This window comes from Pongo pygmaeus, chromosome 2, assembly GCF_028885625.2.
Source record: "Pongo pygmaeus isolate AG05252 chromosome 2, NHGRI_mPonPyg2-v2.0_pri, whole genome shotgun sequence".
Lineage (NCBI taxonomy): Eukaryota > Metazoa > Chordata > Mammalia > Primates > Hominidae > Pongo > Pongo pygmaeus.
The window spans coordinates 40843885-40858307 of NC_085930.1; the positions used below are offsets into that span (position 1 = coordinate 40843885).

Genomic DNA, 14423 nt, shown 5'->3' on the forward strand with positions numbered 1-14423 from the left:
GGGAAGTGATTGGATTATGGGTATGGTTTCCCCATGAGGTTCTTGTGAAAGTGAGTGAGTTCTCATGAGATCTGATGGTTTTATAATTGTCTGGCATTTCCCCTGCTCACTTCTTCTCCTTCCTGCGGCCTTGTAAAGAAGATGCCTTGCTTCCCCTTGGCCTTCTGCCATGATTGTAAGTTTCCTAAGGCCTCCCCAGCCATGCTGAACTATGAGTCAATTATACCTCTCCTTTAAAAATTACCCAGTCTTGGGCAGTTCTTTATAGCAGTACGAAAATGAACTAATACAACATTATTTATCAAATTGTAACTAGAAAGGAAGTAGAAACTTGATACAATGCACGAGTTAATCTGGTCTAATCCCTAAATCTTATTAAATATGACTTCTTGATTATTTTCTTAACATTTTATTTATTTATTTAGAGATGGAGTCTCGCTCTGTCATCCAGGCTGGAGTGCAGTGGTGCAGTCTTGGCTCACTGCAACCTCTGCCTCCTGGGTTCAAGTGATTCTCCTGCCTCGGCCTCCTGAATAGCTGGGATTACAGGCACGCGCCACCATGCCTGGCTAATTTTTGCATTTTTAGTAGAGATGGGGTTTCACTGCGTTGGCCAGGCTGGTCTTGAACTCCTGACCTCATGATTTGCTCATCTCGGCCTCCCAAAGCGTTGGGATTACAAACGTGAGCCATGGTGCCTGGCCAGCGTTTTGTTTTTAATCACATGTATTGAATAGATTATCTAAGACCACTTCCAGGCTGCTTTCTGTTTTGCCATGCGGCAGAGCTCTAAACCATCTTATAACTCTAATCAGTTGGTATGGTCATGGAATTCCTATTCATCTAAACATAATATGATTTCCCAGAAAATCTTCTGAGAAAATACCCCTCAACACTAGGCAAATATGATGTCTTCCAAATCACTCTTTTAAAGATCTTTGCTTTGCTTTTTGGACCACATTACATTATTTAGTTATTTAACAACAATTTGTTAAATCCTTATTAAGATAAAATGCTGAAAACTGAATCCTACTGCCCTTCTTTAGTAATTTTTATAATTGGGAGTACCCCTAACCCTGAAGTTTCCTTATAACATTTTTTTTTTTAAGAAAATGTGTTCCCTCTTTGATACCTTATTGTCAGTCCTAATCGTGACTTTCAGTTGCGGTAGTACACGTTCCACTTCTAGGCTCCATTCTGCAGCATCTGTTGTGGATTCCAAAATATCTTCTTGTTTGGCAGTCTCGTTCATATCCTAAGAAAGGAAAGATATCACAAGATTGAGAGTTTATAAAAAGAAATGGTAAAAATTTGAGGCATTTTAGCAGTACTGCACAATTTGAATCAAGAATTGGTAGTGTTAAAATTATAGTGGAAGAAGAAATTCTTTTCTGTCTTCCTACAATGTTGAAAGAAAATAATGCACCAACCTGGTAGAATAGCAAAATATGTATTAAAAAAGAAGCAAATATATGATTCAACTATTTTTACAAGGAAAAATGTTTCTGAGACATCAGATTGAACTCAATAGGAATACCATCAAATGGACCAACAAGCCATTTAGGTATGTTAATTGGTAACAGTAGAGAAGATGTTTGGTAAGAAAACTAACTCATGTTTGGTAAGAAAACACTTAAATCGGGCATGGTGGTGGGCGCCTGTAGTCCCAGCTACTCAGGAGGCTGAGGCAGGAGAATGGCGTAAACCCAGGAGGCGGAGCTTGCAGTGAGCCAAGATCACGCTACTGCACTACTCCAGCCTGGGTGACAGAGCGAGACTCTGTCTCAAAAAAAAAAAAAAAAAAAAAAAAAAGAAAACACTTAAATTTATTACACTGAAATACAAACCCCAAATCTGAAAGACAAAATATAAAAAATTCCAGAAGCAAAGAATCACTATTTACAAAATTTGTATTCATAATTGAAGTGATAATTTATTAGTCAAATTATAATACAGCTTAAAGTGTAATTTAATATAGACATACTTGAACTCAAATAGGGAGGGGGCCAAATTTCTGCATTTGGTTTCTGCATTGGAATAATAAAAATCAATCATGATTGTTTTTGAATTACAACAAAAAAGGCCCACTCTTTTCTTTTTTCCCAGCCCTTCACATTTCAGCATTAAGTATGTATGGATCTGAAAATATAAATAATGTAGATTAATGATTTAAAGATAAAATCTAAGGCAGTAATTTTGGTACCAATTCTTCCCTTTAACTCCCTTAATAAATTATAAGTAAATCTAAAGAAAAAATTAAAATATCAATATTTATATAGAGAAAAAGAGACTAAAAGGATATAAACAGACATAAAATGTATGAACCTTATATGAATTCTAATTTGAATAATCTATAAAAAGATATTTTTGAGACAATCAGTGAAATTTTAATATGGGAGAATACTGGATGATATTAAGAAATTACTAATTTCATAGGTATGACATGGCATGGTTTTGTTTAAAAGGGCCTTATAAGTTAGAAATAAATGCTAAAATATTTACAGATGAATTTACATAAAGTAAAATGTCTGAATTTTACTTTAAAATACTATGAGGCAAAGAAAAAAAGGGAGGCAGCTTTAAATAAAACACGATTGACAAAATGTTAACAACTGTTGAAACTGGATAACGTGGCATGTTCATTATCTTATTCTAATTTTGTATATGTTTGAAACATTCCATAACACAAAATTTAAAATCAAAAACTAGGTGAACAACCTCATGATGAAATTACATTCCCAATATATATTTATGTCACTAAAATCACATTTCTTAAATGAAAGCTCATTGGACTAGTCTTTCCAATCAGATGTAACACTAATCAGAAGATTAATCTTACATTAGGATTTGTATTTTTGTGGGAGACTGAGGTCATTAGAGGCTTTGAACTCACTCCCAACTAAGACTCTGGAACAGTGCTAACATAAGAAAGCCTCTCCTACCTCCTAGCTCATAACAGCAAGTCCTGTTTAGACTCAGAGCCTTAAAGCCTATATTGCTTTTTGTTCAGATTCAAGGGACTATATATTTCTAACTTCACCATTTGAGAATGGATAACTAATACATGTTTTTACACTGTATAATATGTGGTCTGAATGTATTCAGTTATATTCCATTTAGAAAACCAGAAGTATAAAAAAAACAAAACATTAAGTAAAATGTGAAAGAAAAGCTCAAGATTCTACTTTAAACGTTTAAATACGGAAACATTGTATTATTCTGAGTACTTAATGCTGTATACTTCTATATAAATTGGATCTAGGGTAGCACAAGAGAATCATAGCTGGGGAAGGAGGTGCTGCATTCACAAAGCAGATACATGTGAAGTTACATGAGAATGTGTACGATGGCAGGAAAAGAGATAATGGGTCTCTGTGTCAAAACCTAAAGCAATAGGGAAGGTTCTCTGCCATGTAAATCCACACTGGCATCAGTAAGATGCATATGTTTGGAAGAACTAGGCATATGCACATTCACTGGCACATCTGAGTACCTGTCTTAGACTCTACAAGACCCAATTTCTCATTTTCTATACCACACAGGATAGACTAATGGGGGCTGGGGTAGGGAGGACATATGCCTTGCTAGTGGTATGTGAGCCCTGACCTCAGGGCATGTGTGTGGGTATACACACAGGGTTACTCCTGCCAGGGTTATGGGCTCCCACATCCCAATCCTGCAAAACCAGGCTGAAACAAGACAGCATGCCCTCTCAGCAGCAGTTGTGAGTGATTCTTAATAGAATGTAGGTATTGCATCAAATGATAAATTCAGCAACATTATAGGGAACAAAATCAATATATAAAAATCAGTATCATTTCTATATGCCAACAGTGAACAATTTGAAGCAGAAACCAAGAAAGTAATCCCATTCACAATAGCTAAAATAAAACACCTAGGAATAAACTTAATCAAAGAAGTGAAAAAATCTTTAGAATGAAACTACAAAAACACTGATGAAAGAACTGAAGAGGATACAGAAAAGGGAAAGATATTCCAAGTTCACGGTCTGGAAAAATAAATATTATTAAACTGTCCATACTACCCAAAGCAATCTACAGATGCAATCCCTATAAAAATACTAATGACATTCTTCACAGAAATAAAAAAAATTCTAAAATTTATAAGGAACTACAAAAGACCCAGAATAGTCAAAGCAATCCTGAGCAAAAAGAACAAAGCTGGAATCATTGCATTACCTGACTTCAAATTATACTATAAAGCTACCATAACTAAAACAGCATGGTTCTGGCATAAAAACAGATGCAAAGACCAATGGAAAAGAATAGAGAATCCAGATTTAAATCCATGCATTTACAGCCAACTCATTTCTGATAAAAACACCAAGAACATGCATTGTGGAAAGGACAGTCTCTTCAATACGTGGTGCTGGAAAAATTGGATATTCATATGTAGAAGAATGAAACTAGATGCCTATCTCTTACCATACACAAAAATCAAATCAATATGGATTAAACACTTCAATCTATGACATGAAAACACTGGGGAAACACTCCAGAACATTGGTCTGGGCAAAGATTTCTTAAGTAAGACCTCAAAAGCACAGATAAACAAAGCAAAAATGGACAAATGGGATCATATCAAGCTAAAAAGCTTCTGCACAGAAAAGGAAGCAATCAACAAAATGAAGAGACAACCCACAGAATGGGAGAAAATATTTGCAAACTACCCATATGAAAGGGGATTAACAATCAGAATATATAAGGAGTTCAAAACAACTCAGTAGGAAAAAAACCCAAATGATCTAATTAAAAAATAGGCAAAAGATCAAAAAGAGACATTTCTCAAAACAAGTCACACAAATGGCCAGCAATTATTATGAAAAAATGATCACTAATCATTACTAATCACCAGAGAAATGCGAACCAAAACCACAAGATACCATTTTACCTCAGTTAAAATGGTTTTATCAAAAAGACAGGCAATAACAAATGCTGGCAAGGATATGGAGAAAGGGGAACACTTGTATACTGTTGGTGGGAAAGTAAATTAATACAGCCACTAAGGAGAACACTTTGGAGGTTCCTCAAAAAACTAAAAATCTATCATATAATCTAGCAATGCTGCTGCGGAGCATATACCCAAAAGGAAGGAAATCAGTATCTTAAAGAGAAATCTGCACTCCCATGTTTACTGCAGCACTATTCACAATAGCCGAGACAGGGAATCAACCTAAGTGTTGATCAAGGGATGAACGGATAAAGAAAACACGGTATATATACACAATGGGATATTATTTAGCCATGAAAAGAATGAAATCTTGTCATTTGTAGAAACATGGATGGAACTGGAGGTCATTATGTTAAATGAAATATGCCAGGAACAGTAAGACAAATATCACATGGTCTCACTCATATGTGGGAGGTGAAAATAAGTAGATTTCATGGAGGTAGAGAGTAGAATGATGGTTACCAGAGATTGAGAATGGTAGGGGGGAGGAGGGATAAAAAGTGAATGGTTAGTGGGTATGAAAATATAGTTATTTAAAACTGCATTTGTTATATAGAAAAAATAAGACCTAGTGTTCGGTAGCACAATAGGGCAACTATAATTAATGGTAATGTATTATATATTTCAAAATACCTAAAAATGTGGAACGGGAATGTTCTTAACACAAAGAAACGATAAATGCTTGAGGTGATTGATAGCCCAATTACCCCGATCTGATCATTACGCATTGTATGCCTTGTATCAAAATATCACATACACCCCATAGATATACACTATGTGTTCATAATAACTAAAGATACAAAAATAAAAAATAAATAAAAATAAGTTTGATTTATGGAGTACCATTTGGGTGAACTGAAGCTAGATGCTGTTGATTAAATCCCAAAGCCAGTGCTCTCCAACTCTCATTTCCACCCTCATTTCCAACCCTCATTTCCACCCCCTCTTTCTTTCCCTCCTTACAAGATTGAAGTTCAGAATCACCAAACAAGACAAGGGGGCACACCCATCCATACTTCCACTTTCTTCGGGCCTGGATGTAGGATTGTTCGAGTTGTGAATAACATACTCAAAATGTTTTACTGAAGGAAGGGCATTTTTCATAAAGGCAGATGGGTTTGCAGTGGCCATTTGAACTAGACCTAGAATCTGAGGCAGCAGGGTACATAAAGATCAAACACTGCATTAAGATATGCCACTGCATAAGCTATTTGTTTTTATGTTGGGCCCTTTAGTAAGTTGCATTTACCTTTACTAGCTTATTATTTGGTTCCCTTAAGCAACGATTTGCTAACTACCACTCCCAATGTTCTAAAATGATTTAACGTAGGAGCTCAAAAATTTTCACTCACTCGTAGTCCATAATTAATATACTAGGGGAAATGGCCCAGTTACTAAATGAATAAAGGGCAAAAAGAGAACATTAGGTTTGGCAGAGCAGCATTAACTTATTCAAACTATACAATTTCTTTCTACTTCCATGTTTGCATATCTATTTCATAACCTCATTCCTCACTCAACATTTCTTAATGCCTAATAACTGGATACATTAACTGAGCAAGCCCTATATATAAAGTATAAATCATTTTAAAACTATACTGTGCCTTGGTTATAATACTTTGAGAAAACTTTTCTTCCCAATTGTTTTTCCATTTCATAAATGGTACTTTATGTGGGTCACTTGTACAAGAGAAATAAACTGCTGTTTCATTTAATCAAAATTTTATATCATCATGACAGAGTCCCTCTCTAACACATTAACTAAGATAAAGCATTGCTTTTGGGAAATTCCATTTTCCAGTTACTGCTGCAGAAGAAACAATTAGAAGCTCATAAGACACGAGTTATCTAGAAGTCTCATTTATAATTAATTAAACTAATCAGCCATTTGTTAAACTCCTACAACATTCAAGGTAAGAATTCCGGCACTGTGCTTGGTGTGGAAAGCTAAAAGGATTGAATTGCTGCCTGCAGAGTGTGCAGACTACTAGGAAGAGTCTGAGGCCAGTTATGGGAGTAATAATTGGTCCTAGGTAAAAGGAGAAACTGATGAGATGGGAACTGATCCTGATTGCCAAAGGAAGAACTGAAAATAACAGTCTACACTATCCCATAAAGTAACCTTGGGCTCAAACAGTAGGGCACACCATCGAAGTCAGTTTAAGAATCAAACACAGAGTGTTAAAAGCCTACTCAGAATCCTGTTCCAGTAATCTCTGGTCAAGCATCAAAGAAAGGCTATGTTCTGTAAAAATATACACGAGATGGCAACCTCATGGATATACTAGTGTCCAGATTCATTGAAGAGCTTATATCATATACCTACTGAGAGGGTGTTAAGTCCAATTAACTCTCAAGATTAAATACTCCCAAGACTCAAGGAAAAGGGAACTAAGTTGTCTTAAGAGTCACAACAATGTTAAGAGGATGGGTCTGGAATCACATCTGTGCTCAAATCCCACCTCCATGACTTACTAGCTGTTGGTCAAGTTACGTAACCTCTCTAAATCTCAGAGTACCCATCTGTAAAATGAGAATAATAGCACCTTCCTCACTGGAAGGGTGGCTGTGAGCATTAAATGAGACAATGTATTTAAAAGGCTTGCACAGTGTATAATACATATTAACCCCTGGTATATTTTAGCAGTTATTATCATTACTATTACATGCCAAACATAGTACTAGATGCTTTTACATATGGGTTAAATGCCCAATAATAACACCATGAAACAGGGAGTCTTATTACCATCCTTTAAAGTGAGGAAACTGAGGCACAGAATAGTTAGGTGACTTTTTCAATGTCACATCTGGTGATTGGTAGGTCAGGCAGTGTTACTCTAGAGCACAAGCTCTACAACACCTTAGCACATGTCTATCAACCCTTTGCACACAGGCTATAATTATTTTTCTCCAGTTCATCATTTGTATTTTAACTTAATGCTGTTCCCCACTCTGCTTTCTTGTAATATAAAGTTTTAATTTTTATGCATTCAGATTTGTATTTTATGTTTTTGATTTTCTTGTCATGCTTAATTATGCCTACTTCAGACTATAACACTTGTCACTCCTCATGTTTGGTGTGTGCGTGTGTGTGTTTTGTTTTGTTTTGAGACAGGGTCTCACTCTGTCACCCAGGTTGGAGTGCAGTGGCATGATCTCGGCTCACTGCAGCCTCCGCCTCCAGGGTTTAAGCGATTCTCCTGCCTCAACCTCCCAAGTAGCTAGGACTACAGGCGTGCACCACCATGCCTGGCTGATTTTTGTATTTTTAGTAGAGATGGGGTTTCACCATGTTGGCCAAGCTAGTCTTGAAATTCTGGCCTCAAGTGATCCACCTACCATGGCCCTCAAAGTGCTGGGACTAGAGGCGTGAGTCACTGCACTCGGCCTCATGTTTTTATTTTATTTTTGTGCCTTATTATTTGTTATTGTGATCTGTGTGGAGTTAATTTGGGTGTAATGTATGAGGGAGGAATCCAGCCTTTTCTACAAATGGATTAGCCTATTATCTCTTCACCATTTAATTGAATAGTTCAGTTTTTCTGACTGATTTGCATTGCTGCATATACTAACATGACCACATATTTGTATTATTTTATAGATTCTATACTACTTTGTTAATTTCTGTGTATATTTTCAGACTTATAAAAATTGCATCAATATCACACAAAAAATTTCCATATACCCTTCATTCAGACACCACTTCCAAATGTTCTCATCTTACATAATTTTGGGCTAATTATGAATAAAGGGGTACAATGTTTCTATCTGAATGCTGAGATTTGGGAAACTTTTCACATTTTTCTTTATACTCTTGTTCTTTCATTTTTTTAAAAAAACCCACAGAACATATTTTACTTTAAAAAAGAATAAAGTTTTTTCAATAAGCAGGTAAAAATAAAATTTGATTAACTTCCAAAAACTAGCTGCTACAGGTGGTATGCTGTAGGTGTCTGAATGAGAAAGACAAGTATGTTTTAATGCAATAATGAGTTTTAAGTTTAGCCTAACAAGAATGTATGGGATATAGACAGGCAGAAAAGAGACAAGCCAAGTGTTTACAGTGAGGAAAATGGCATAAGCCAAAAAACTGAAATAGGAATGAATATAACTTGTGAAGATCAAAATGAGAAAAGAGTCTAGGGGCTTAAAAAGGTGAATACTGGGGAGGAAAAAAGAGTTAAGTACATTGTGAAAGACCTTAAAATCTAAGGTAAGGAATATGAATTTTGTCCTCCAGCCAGAAAAGAAGTCAAGAAGTTATAGGCAAGGTACAATTACTGTATTTATTAATATTTATCCAACAACTATTTATTTAGTGCCCACTATGTTCCACATACTGTTACAGTCCAGGAATAGTGACTAAAACAATAATCCTCATGAATAAAACATGCTAGTTATGTTTTATAAAGATTTATGGGTTTTTGTAGCTTTTTGGGTTGGCTGTGGCACTAAATGGGGCAAGGTGATAAGGGAAGTGTCACTTAGGAGATAGAAGACATAGAATTTGAGCTGAACCTTGAACATTTGAGTCAGGTAGAGAGATAGTGGGAAGGTATTTTAGAAAAGAGACAATAGGAAAGAGAAGCATTGGATGGGAGCAGATATGCTCACAAGGTGTTTGAAAGCCTATGAGGGCATCCATTTAACCGGAATAAAGGGTTTGTAGAAGAAAATGAGGTTAGCTGTGTAGACAACAGTCAAATTGCTAAGGGCCTTGAAAGCCAGATCAAAATTTTATTGCTCTATACTCTATATAAATGGACCTGTAGGCAATGAAAGCCATCAAACATTATTGAATTCAGGATGACCTGTAATAGCCATGTTTCAGTAAGTCAGAGAAGCAGGGTGAAAAATATTGTGACAAAGGGTGGGGGTGGGATTGAAAGAGGAAGACCAAAGACTATTTAGAGCATTACTGTTATATTAATCCAGACAGGCGATGAAAAGAACATGGCCTTGCAAGACAGCAGAAGGGATGGATATGGGATATGTTTCAAAGGCAGCATCCACGGGTCTTAATGACTACTGAGATTAAGTAAAGATGAATCAGACATATATTCAAAGCACTAACATTGCCAGGGGTAAGTGGTAAGTGGTGATGAGGGTTTGAGAGATGGGTGGATTTAAAAAATACAAAGTTATAGAAGACTGAAAAAATGTATATAGTCTGGTACCCATTTAATATATTGAATTATATAATAAATATCTGCTACTAGTGTTGATGGAAGGAACTATAACCTACCTATTTATAGAATGACAGCTCTCAAATAATATCTAAAAAAATCATTATATTACTTTTCATCAGATCTCCTTGAGTCATTTCTGTAGGGGAGATCTTGAGTGACAGCAAATTTAGTCTAGTGGGCCTTCAATAATAATCCATGTGACAGATTATGAAAATAAAGCCATGACATCACCAGGGCTTCCCAATTTACATAGAAATGCAAGCTTCTTGATAACTTATATCCTATGTAAGTATCTTACTCAAAAATACTCATGACAATCTAGGGACTTATTTGTATTGAGGGACTGGGGCTTTTCCTAGTCTTCTATGGCACATAAGAATGTTGAGAACTAATTCCAGTTTCTAGGAAAGGTAAAAAATTATACAAAATAAGAAATGCATGAAGCCCATACTCTATGCCAGCACAATGTCAGCTACTGTCCACAGGTTAGGTTACAATAATCTCAAAACAAGACTGGGTAGAATTATTTCTGCCCCATTCCCAGATAGGAAAGCAGAGTCATAGAAGTTAATTAACTTGCTATGGTCATGTGGCAAGTGACACACAGTCAGGAATTCATCTTGGGCTGCTATTTCTGCCATTGAATCTACCTTGAAGGTATGGACTCAGATCTGGAAGGGACCTTGAAAAGTCCTTGCTTCCTACTTTTTGCTAGGCCCACAATGAAACCAAGAAGAAAATAAAGATCTCTCTTATTTCAAAAGTGGGTTGAAAAGCTACACTGAAGATCAAGCAAAACTGTCTTTTACACCCAGCAAGAAGTGCCATTTGAGCCTCCACTGAGCAGTGAGAAGCAGAGCTTTTTTCTCTAGCCCACATTTCCTATTCACTTCCAGATGTAAAACTGATGGGGGTGGTAAGGGTTAGTTACCACAGAAATAAAAGCATTTACTCAGTCATAATGTGTCCCATCACACTCAAACATGTGGCATTTTAATTTCTCCTGTGAAATACCAACCATAGACTTCTCTCATAACACAGATAGGAGGCCCAACATTCAACTGTTTTAGGAAAGCAGAGGAAAAAACGTTCTCCTTAAGCAGAGGAAAAAACATTCTCCTTAAGCAGGAATCAAAACTTAATGGCAACTGATAGGGCAAGCTGTACATAGAACAGTTTTTTCTCCTAGATTACTCAGTAAGAATATTTTGTCTAAAAGAAAAATATAAAACATATGTAAAATTTAAAAAATTAAAGTATTTAAGATATTAACCAAAAAAGATCCATCTTCCTCCTCTCTGATTACAATACTGCAGTTTTGCCTAGATGAAACTCTAAACTAAACCTGAAATGACATTTTTACTCTAAGCCCGTATTTTTACTTCCTTTCAGCATTTGCCTTTTGAGCTAAAAAGTCTCTCATTCTTACTTGGTACAATGAATTTCTTGCTAAGTAATTAAAAACCAATTGTGTTTAAACCTTTTGAGATACATGGTTTTACACTGTGTAACTCAGGATCTGGTTTCCAAAACCTCAAATTTAGCATCTCAAGAAAGAATAGTATCTATGGCATGTTTGAAAAAATGTTTTGAAATGAAGTGATGGGCATTTAAAAATAGAATTCAGAGAGTGCACAGCTCCCTCTCCTCTTTTTTTCACTGGGGGAGGAGAATGACACATCTGCATTATGCTGTCAGAAGGCTGTTGCCATGATTCCATTGAGTTTCACAAGGGTGAAGAGAGATACAAAGACTACTCATAATTACAGCATAGCCACTGTGAACATGCAAGCAGTGCCCAACTGACGTATGCAAATTAGAAATGGAAATGACTAGCACACCTTGCTACCACCTCATCACTAGAGTCTTCCTTTCCTGTTCCCACTCCCTACAGCGCTGAATATTCTACTATACTTCTAAACATCACAGGCCCAGCCCAACTGTCAGAACTTTAATTCAGCACCAGTGTCCTTTCTCACGGCCACTCTTAGGGTAGCTTTGGCTAAATTTCAGATTTCAAGAACACTCAGGAATCAGAGGGACATAAAGAACGTGGAATTCTGTGGACTAGCCTTGAAGCCTAATATCCATTCGTAATGCTTTCCTTCTAAGAAAAGCTATCTCAAAATTCAAGTAATTAAATTACAAATGAAATTGTGGAAGATGAAGCAATGCCTCATTAATTGCAGTTGTCGGCAAAATCATAATTGGGGTAAGGGAATTAGAGGGGAAAATCACACAGAATGACTTTAAATATATTTTTTAAACCTCAAATAAATGTTCTGAAAAGCAACTCATTCCAAAACAAACCAATGTCACTGTTATAAGCATTCATCATCAGTAGGAGGAACGTATCTTTTTCAGTGTTCATGAAACTACTGCTGTGTCATGATCCACTTAGGCAGACATTTAAAATTTAGTCAATGGGCAGATGGTATCTCTTTACAAATTCTTCAAGTTAGCAGTTACAGGCTTCAACTATGCTGTGGTAGTTAGGAAGATGGGTCACCAGGACCTCTTTCAAGGAAGATCTTGCTGCTGAGCTTCAGAGAATGTGGCCAGCAGACAGTCTCCTGCTGTCAGCTTCTGCAGAGAGCCATTTCACCTGGGAGTATGCCCTTTCCAGGGCAACTAGCCTCCAGGGGGTGAGCTAAGCAGGCAACACTTGGCTCTACCAGGTTGGCCAATCTTTGTCAGGCCCATATCGCAGCATGACTTCTCCCTCTGCCCAGTCCTGCTTTCCTCTCCCTTCCTTTCACATGTGTCTATTTCTAATAAACATCTTGCACTCCAAACTGTCTCAGTGTTTGCTTCCAGAGAACACAACCTGCTTATGACATGTCTTTTTCATTTGCATTCTCACTTCATTTTACTGCAAATCTCAGGAATATGCTTGTGTAGGTCCAACTCTTGGGATTATCATGATACTCAAAGAGCATGCTTCTCAGGGTCTAGACTTCACTTTATTTAATGAAAGGAAGGAATAGAGGTAATTTCTCCCTGCATTATCCCACATGGTACACAGAAGAGGAAATGATTATTGTCAGTAAGTTCTTTTCTCTATGAAAATTGCCTATGAAACCATAAATACAAAAATAGCACACATTCAAGCATGTATTCATACAATATTATTGATTATTGAGCAACTCCTACATACAAGGCACAGGTGAAAAAAGCAGTGAAAAAGCTCCTGCTCCAGAGGAGTTTGCATTCTAGTGGTTGCGACAGAAAAAATAAATCAGTAATTAATAAATATAATGCAATAACAGGGTCTTGAGGAAAAATAAAGTAGGGTGGGTGAGAGGACAGAGAATGATTGGAGAAGCATCTTATTGTTTTAAAACCATGGACAGGGAGAGAATGCTGCAATCCACACACGGCTGGGCTTGCACAGTCACATATACATTTAGAAAGTCACTTTCCTTGACAGTATGTATCGTTTTTGTTCTAGTGAAGAATTCATCATGCTCAACTTTCCTAAAATAATATTTCCTCTGCATTGTGAGTCCACCTGCTGCATGAGACATAAAATCTTAAATCTATGATACTAACCTATATAGCAATTTTGTCTTGGGGAAAGAGCAGCCCAAACCATCATAAGCTGTAGTCAGACACAGCTGTCTCAGGCAGATGGCTTTAGTGGGCAATATCATGAGCTTGCCAGGTTTTTTAAAATATGAAAGGGTTTTCCGCCTCATTAGTACTCCATGGTTGACCATCCACAAACACCTGGTGTTCACGCTTCTTCCTCTTGTGGAAATACAACTATACATAGTCTTAGCTCTAAAGGAGTTATGTTATATAATTTTTGTCCAAAGAATCTAATTCTTAGATAATTTACAAAACATCATTTGGAAAAACCCTTCCTCATGTAGTTTGAGATGAAAAATTGAACTCAGGACCAATAAGGAATTGGTGTAGTGGCAGAAGCAAATTAAATTACTTTGCTCCTTCTCAGTACTCAAACTACTTTGTCCAGAAGGAATCCCAGGTGGCCTTCACAGTTCTCTGTTTACACCATCAATATAAGAATGAATAACACGAACAACAATTTCTTTCCAAGAATAATTGTGTGCATCTCTACTTTTTTCTTCTTACACTTGAGGAGCACTCTGTCATCATCATCTTCAACACTTACATTAAGTAAACACCAACATTACTAATTACAACTTGCTAAAGGCAGGAATCAAAACATATCTACACCTTGTTCAACTCTTGTTATGAGGTAAAGCGGAAAAAGCAATAGACTTGGAGTTTGGAGAA

The 14423-nt window shown here is 36.5% G+C and overlaps 1 protein-coding gene across 3 annotated transcripts in view; it reads right to left on the reverse strand.

Annotated features, from left to right (window-relative positions):
* The window catches only part of IFT57 (intraflagellar transport 57), a 60174-nt gene that overhangs the window by 27989 nt on the left and 17762 nt on the right, over window positions 1–14423 (reverse strand). For all 3 annotated transcript variants that reach the window (XR_008501394.2, XM_054480005.2, XM_054480006.2), the window contains exon 6: window positions 1133–1255. Coding sequence is in view for 2 of the 3 variants with exons in the window: in XM_054480005.2 (XP_054335980.1) it covers window positions 1133–1255 (123 nt within the window). In the remaining variant the exon portion in view is untranslated. The remainder of the gene's footprint in view (window positions 1–1132; window positions 1256–14423) is intronic.